Source organism: Miniopterus schreibersii (assembly GCF_964146895.1).
Source record: "Miniopterus schreibersii genome assembly, chromosome: X".
In the NCBI taxonomy this organism is placed as follows: Eukaryota; Metazoa; Chordata; class Mammalia; order Chiroptera; family Miniopteridae; genus Miniopterus; species Miniopterus schreibersii.
In genome coordinates, this window is record NC_138104.1 from 58608832 (window position 1) to 58616734 (window position 7903).

Consider the following 7903-nt stretch of genomic DNA (forward strand, 5'->3'; position numbering starts at 1 on the left):
GTCTGTTCTGTTTATTAGAGCTGGGCCAAGCACATAGTTGTCTCTCAGGAAATATTTGCTTATCCTTCCATGGTTTATGACCAGTGGCTTAGAGAGGTGACTAAGCATAGTAATTAATTACGTGGATGCTAGAGCCTGGTTCAAGGGCAGGCCTGCTTGGGTACAAATCTTGGTTCTACCACTAATTAACAAAATACTTAAACAACTGTGCCTTAATTTTCTCATCAGCAAAGTAGGGATGATAATATTACCTACTTCAATAAAGAGCCTGGGGCCTGGCCAGGTATGGCTCAGTGGTTGAGCATCGACCTAGGATCTGGGAGATCACGGTTTGATTCCCGGTCTGGGCACATGCCTGAGTTTTGGGCTCAGTCCCCAGCCGGGTGTGTGCAGGAGGCAGCCAAACAATGACGACTCTCTCATCATCGATGTTTCTATCTCTCCCCCTCTCCCTTCCTCCCTCTGAAATCAACAAAGATACATTAAAAAAAAAACCTAGGGACCATTAATAAGTGTAAAACACTTATTAACTTGCACAGAGTAGGTGCTACATAAGCATTTGCCATAATCATATGCACATGGAGTTAAGATTTATATGAGTAGTTTAGATTTTCTAAAATCTTTCAGTGTGTTATCTTGTAGTTGCCCATGTTAACATTCATTTCCCATGTTTCTGCTTATTTACACAGATTATATGATCATCTTGTAGTTCTATTTATCTCCAGTGGCCTGGCTCTTTATCTGTAAACTTAGACGTTTCCTTGTGTACTCTCTCCTACAGTCATTTAGAAGCTGTTAAATAGTAATCTAATTGGGTCCCTTTCGCAATCTGTACAGTGAGAGGGTTGGACTAGATAATATTGATGGGCCTTTCTAGCTCTGACAGTCTCCCAGGACAGGAGGAGGGGCAAGCTTCACCCCAACCCCGCCCCCATGGATATGCCCTCTGGCTGCCAAGGGGAAGGGTGACAGAGTCAGCTGGGCTCAGCTTCAAGGGGACCAGGTAGGAGGCCTGCCATGTTTCTTGGGTAAGAGTGGTGATGGGGTTCTGGGCTGGACCAGGCGTCAGAATTAACTGTAGTACGAAGACACTGGGAGCAGGGTGAGAGGAGAGGTGAAGTCATCTAATGGAGAGATGCTCTCTTCACAGGGACACAGATACTGTGACGAGCTAGGAGACAATTAGGGTCTGGGCGTCTTCTCATGTTGGAGAGTCCTGGTAGGCCTTTACCCTTTTCAGCTAGCCAAACTCTGAAAGACAGAGTCAGCTCTAGAATGAGAACAACCCAAACCACTGACTGTCCTGATTCCCAGCACTGCCTGCTACCCACCACTCCCCTGGCTAGACCAAGGGAGCTCAGGCAGGGGCCTGGCTGGCCTGTGTTGCACCCAGATTTACATCCCTCAGCTCAGCTCCCATTAATGCTTCAACCATCACCCTCCCTGTTCTCTTCCTCCCCCCTCCCGAGGTCAGGGCTGGGGGTGGGAGGCAAGGAAATCCAGTATGTTCACTTCTGCCTTTTTCACCTCTAGGGGGACCATGGCCAGTGCAGAATCCTCACTCTTCACAACCCTAGGCCCCAGCTCAGATCCTGGCAACAGTGAGGTGGAGCTGGACTGCTGGTTTGATGAGGAGTTCAAGTTCATCCTGCTGCCTGTGAGCTATGCAGTTGTCTTTGTTCTGGGTCTAGTCCTCAATGCTCCAACCCTTTGGCTCTTCCTCTTTCACCTCAGACCCTGGGATGCAACGGCCACCTACATGTTCCACTTGGCCTTGTCAGACACTTTGTATGTGCTGTCGCTGCCCACCCTCATCTACTATTATGCAGCCCGCAACCACTGGCCCTTCGGCACTGAGCTCTGCAAGTTCATCCGCTTCCTCTTCTACTGGAATCTCTACTGCAGTGTCCTTTTCCTCACCTGCATCAGTGTACACCGCTACCTGGGCATCTGCCACCCACTGAGGGCACTACGCTGGGGCCGCCAACGCCTTGCAGGCCTTCTCTGCCTGGCAGTTTGGTTGGTTGTAGCCAGCTGCCTTGTGCCCAACCTGTTCTTTGTCACAACCAGCTCCAGGGGGGATACCATCCTGTGCCATGACACCACTCGGCCTGAGGAGTTTGACCACTATGTCCACTTTAGCTCAATAATCATGGGGCTGCTCTTTGGCGTGCCCTGCCTAGTCACTCTTGTCTGCTATGGGCTCATGGCCCGGCGCCTGTATCGGCCTTTGCCAGGGGCTGCCCAATCATCTTCTCGTCTGCGTTCTCTCCGCTCCATTGCGGTGGTGCTGACCGTCTTTGCTGTCTGCTTCGTGCCTTTCCACATCACCCGCACCATTTATTACATAGCAAGACTGTTGGAAGCTGATTGCCGGGTGCTGAACATTGTCAATGTGGTCTACAAAGTGACCCGACCTCTGGCCAGCGCCAATAGCTGCCTGGATCCTGTGCTCTACTTGCTGACCGGGGACAAGTATCGAAGTCAGCTCTGGAAGCTCTGCAGTGGTGGTATCTCCCAGCCCTCCACCACTGCCTTCTCCCTGGCGCTGGTTTCCCTGCCTGAGGATAGCAGCTGCAGGTGGACAGCCACCCCCCAGGACAGTGGCTGCCCTACCCCAAGGGCAGAAAGATTGTAGCACTGGAAGCCTGGAAGGAAGAGAAAAGGGGGTGAATACGGGCAGAGGTGAGGGATCCTAATGGTGACACCTCATATGCCTGCTTCCTCTTTGTTCCAGATTCTGGTAAGAGGCCCTCCCCCTGAGGGTTAGGCAGAGCCAGAAAAATCATGTGTGACCCGATCTCTCATAAATACTTCAGTTGCCCTCTACTTTTTAGCCAAAGGCAGTAGCTGTAACTCTTCCTCCTCTACTTCTTCCTCTTAGTTTCTGTCCCATTCCTGGGACCATTGGTCCTGTTTCTAGATCCTACGAGGCTTCCTGGAAACCTTCCCCAGTCTTCCTTCCCCCTCCTTTCCCCCACATCCTTGTATAGCATATGTTCCTCCAGTCAAACCAGAGCATTCAACTGGAGGAGTGGAGAAGCTAGAGTAATCTCAGGACTGGCCTGACTTATCTGATGGTGACAGCCAGAATCAGGAGATAGGGGCACCAGCATATCATAGATGCCAAGGATGTGACATATGTAGCAGCAATAGCCACTTCCTGGTTTCCCCTTGAAGACAGGATAGCCTGGCCTACTTAGGTGCTGAAATAGGGCACAATCCCAGACAGCCCGCATGCCAGAGTCCCCACATGCAGCTGGTGGCATGGCGCTATTGAACTGGTGTGTAGCTGCTAGGTAGAGAGGGAGCCCAAGTCTTACCATAGGCTGGGGATTCTGAAGAACCTCAGGGGCAGGGCCCAAACTGATAAAGGCCTTTGGAATAGAAATGGGACTGGACCTCCTTTATGATGTCTGCTAAGAGCATATTTGACACTTCTGTATGTAATGAAAGGAAGAGGAGATGGCTCAGAATTACAGGGAGGAGCTTTCATGTATATGGCTGTAAGTTCCAGCATCAAGGGGTAGAGAAGGTTTGTGCAGAGGTTAGAGGTGGTGACAGGGTTCCATGCCAGAGCTGGCTCATCACTGGTCTCTTCCATTTCTCTAGCTCCTGCCCTAGATAAATAATAAATCTGTCACCAGCTCTTTCAGATCAGGATTTAACGTTTTGAGGCCAGAGCGGGGCACTGGGACCAGGACAGCTCCCCTCAGAGTCACCCATCCAGTGACCCACCCGCTTCCAGCTGCATCTTAGTGCTTAAGGGCTTATGGATATGGGGATGGGGATGGGGATGGAACTTGGGGAGCTAACTGCCAAGCCTTGGGAAGTAAGAGTTTTTGGCAGGCCTTCATGAGAAGGGTGGGCTCACACTTCTAGGTGCCCCCTTCTGAAATTGCCTTCCAGCCCTTTAGTCGTCTGAGTCTTCAGCCTTCCTTTTCTTTTGCCCTACCCTTGCTGACCTGTCTCTGATCTCTTACTTATCTATTACCTTACTTGGTCTTACTAGGTCTCTTTGGAGAGTAGGGTTGAGACTGGTCTGCAGAAATAAAATGACTTCAATGCCTCTGAGTCCCCTTTGCATTCTTTTAAGTGTGCCGTCATCCTTCCTAGATATCCAGGACTTGCCTGCTACCTAGGACCACTTCTTTTAGGAGTAAATGGACTGGCCTTCTTACTAGTCTCCCAGTCTCATAGCCATTGCCTAAACTTACAGACCCTGTTCTTCATCTGCATTCATTCCCTTTTATTCCTATGACCACAGCCTCCTTGCCAATCACCTCTCCTACCCACAAGCCTCACCTAAGAAAGCTACTCTCTCCATCACGACTGACCCAGCCTCCTCCATTTCTCCAGTCCATTTAACTCCCATATGCTTAATCAAGACTAACTGCCCATATTTTATGGCCTGCTACTTTAGGGATGCCTTCCCTTTCACCCCAATTTTAGTTAAACACCTTGGGCCAATCTCCTCTCTCTTAGACTGGAGGAGATTGAAGATGAAGCCAGAACATAAGGATGGCTTGACCCACTGAAACTTCTTGTCTTGGAACTTCATCTAAGTTCCCATTCCGCTTAGCCTGCTGAGTTCCTAGTGAGCATTCCAGAGTGACTGTTTGCTGTCTTTCCCACCTTCTCAAGACCACAATTTCATCCTACCCCATGATCTCTTAAGATTTAGCTTGCCTTCTGGGGCCATTGGTCCTGTTTTGTGATCCTATGAGGCTTCCTAGAACTCAGAAGATCTAATACCTCAATTTCTCTCTACTTCATTTAAGATAACTCTACTTCTATATCCATCTTGTCTTTTTTCTTTTCTTCCCTGTAGTCCCAGAATGAGAGGTGGCCCTCTTTTCTGTTCTTTTGTTTATCTTTCTTCATCATTTTCAATCTCTTCTGTAACTGATTTCTTCCTGTCTTAAAACAACACCCCCCCAAAAAAAAACAACCAAATAAAAATAAAACATTACCACTGATACCTTAATACCACTGCTGTCTCTTCTAGCTACTGTTCTATTCATCTTATTCATTTCACTGTCATTTCCAGAAAAAGTACCACACCACAGGTAATTTGTGGTGTATTTCCTCACCACAAATATGGTTTCCTTCCTACACTTTTTTTTTGTATCTAGAAGGACACAAATTACTTCTTAAGCAAGACCTTTAACGATTTTTCCCTCTAACTTTATTGCCTTTGACTTCTATAGGATGCCCTTGTTGCACATCCTCTTTAAAATTTTTGTGTGCATTTTATTTTATTTTTAAAAATTTATCGTTATTGTTGGAAGTATTACAAATGTCCTCTTTTCCCCCCATTGACCCCCCTCCACCCTGATCCCCCTGCCAGACCCTCACTGCACTTATTGTCTGTGTCCATGGGTTATGCATATATGCATATAAGTTCTTTGGTTAATCTCTTCTGGCATAAAAACATTAAAAAATTCCACTATGACAACATTAAAGGAAATTTTGAAAGAAAATAACCACCTATACTTTCAAACCCTAGACAATTGTTTTCATTTTTTCATGTTCCATGCTTTTTCTGTTTGTGTAATACGTATATTTTTATATGTGTAATCATAGTGTACATATATTTTTAAATTCTGCAAAAATATTTTATTGTAAATACTTTCTTTGTGCTACAGTCTTTCATATTTATCATTTCAATGGTTGCATAAAATTACATCCATCAGTAGATTATATTTTATTGCACTATTCCCCTATTATTGGACATTTAGGCCACTCCCAAGTTTTCTGTGCTTTGAATATCTTAATGCACATGGATTTTTTCTTGTTTGTAATTCTGTTCCTGGGAAAAGTTCCCAGGAGTGGGATTGCCAGATCAAAGAACATGAACTTTTTCATGGATCTTGATTTTTCAAAGGGACTGTACAAATTTGCAATGCCGCAATGACACATGAGTGTTCCAGTTCCCTTGCAGCTCTAGCATTGGACTTGATAGGAAATCTATTTGGGTGGCTTAAACATTAATTTATTAATTTCACTTCTTTGACTACTCATGGGATTGAACACTTTCCATATGTTTACCATTTGCATTTCCTCTTGTGTTAACTATCTGTTCATATCCTTCTTCAACTGACATTTTAGTAGTATTCTTATGTATCTAAATATATTTTTTAACATAAACATTAACCTTTTGTTGTATTTGGTACAAATATGTATTCCATTTATTATAGTACTTTTAATTTCAGTTTCTAATTTTATCCCCCTGATTTAAAATTTCTCTCCTTCTACTTTTATCTCTCTTATTACTTCCTCTCTCTTTGCTGGCTTCTCTTTTACTCCCTAAAGTGAACAGAATTCCAAGTTCTGTCATAGTTATAGCATTTGGGGATTATTTAACCTCTCCCCCTTCTGATCCTTGATTTTCTCTTGGAAAGAACCTAAATGCATGTGAGTACAATTCAGTTGACTCATAGTCCTTGAGATTACTTCAGAAGTCTTCTAGGGCCTGGACGCCCCTTCACCTTACAGAGGACAAAACAGGCCCAGAGATATGACTTACACATAACTTATCAAATCAGTGGCAGAACAGGGACTAAGCTCAGGTCCTCTGATTTCCAGAGATTATTCCATAAGCTCGAAAACTCTCAGGCAACTTTATTTCTTCTCCCTCCCTGTTCCATGAGATTCTGGCATTTCTTCATCATGTCAATTACAATTGGCCTTCCTTTATGATCCCAGTGCTACCATTCTAATACTGGCTCTTGTCATGTTATCCTTGACTGACTGCCCCAGCCTCCTAACTTGTCTTCCTTACTGCCAGTCTCTCTTCACAGGATTGCATTCTACACAATGCGTATTGCCAGATGAATTGGCTCAAACACTGCTTTCACTCTATTACTCAAAACTCTTTCATGGTTCCCCCATGTCTACAAAACAAGTTGAAATTCTTTAGTCAGAAATTCAAGAGAGCTTTTTCAGTCTTATTTTCCATTCTTCCCCAATATAAATCTTTCTTCTTCAGCTCATTTGATCTCCTCATTCTTTCTCCATATAAGACTTGCACTTTCCCACCTCTGCACCTTTATTTTTCCTTTGCCCCAAACTAGAATGCCTTCCCTTTCTTCTCCCACTGTCTTTTTCCTACTTTGTTTCCAAAGCCAGGCTTAAGTTCCATTTCTTCTTTGAGGCCTCCTCTGCAGAATCTCACCCAGTGAACTTTCTGGCCACTTCTATGGTTATTATCTGTATGAGTCATTTAGTACTTTTATTGTCTTTTGCTATTACTTATACTATTATCTTGAATTGCTATTTAACTCTTTATGTATGTCTATTTGAGTTCCCACCTGTAAACCCCTTGAGTTACTGTGATAGAAAGGAAAGAGCATAGGACTGAAAGTCAGAAGACCCAAATTTGAGCCCTGGTTATAAACTGGGGCCCAGGTGTGTAACTTGGGCAAGTCACTCAGACTTTCTGAGCCACAATTTGATCATCTGTAAAATGAGGATCATAGTTTCAGCTTTAAGTACTTGAGATTATGGCAAAGTTCTGCAAATCTAGAGACCTAAGCAAATATAAATAGCTGTTATTATATCATCTCACTTACTTAATAAATGGTGCTTAAAAAATATTTGTTGAATGATTACATCTCAGTAATTCAGTTTAATGTTTCTTCTCCTGGGTACATTCTCATGTTAAGAGGCCAAAGGACCCCCAAGGGCACTTTAGGAACTGTGGAGGTAGGGAGGGAATTGGAAAGATATTTTGAAGGAAAGTAGGACTGTTCAGGATCTCTCACATCCCACTACACTGAGTACTCACTAATTGGCCCACCTGTAAGGCTAACCTGGAAGTGATGAAGAGGAGAAGGTGGTACACTTGAGCTTTCACTTTCCCCACATTTTCTACTTCTTCATCCCACAATCCCCAACTGGT

At 44.6% G+C, this 7903-nt stretch overlaps 1 protein-coding gene across 1 annotated transcript; it reads left to right on the top strand.

Moving 5' to 3' along the window:
• Positions 1-1540: 1540 nt before the first annotated feature.
• On the top strand, positions 1541-2638 carry P2RY4 (pyrimidinergic receptor P2Y4; the record flags this gene model as incomplete). The annotated part of the gene is made up of 1 exon (XM_081126069.1): positions 1541-2638. One exon carries the CDS (start codon positions 1541-1543, stop codon positions 2636-2638), a length of 1098 nt encoding a protein of 365 aa, XP_080982195.1.
• Between the last annotated feature and the right edge of the window lie 5265 nt (positions 2639-7903).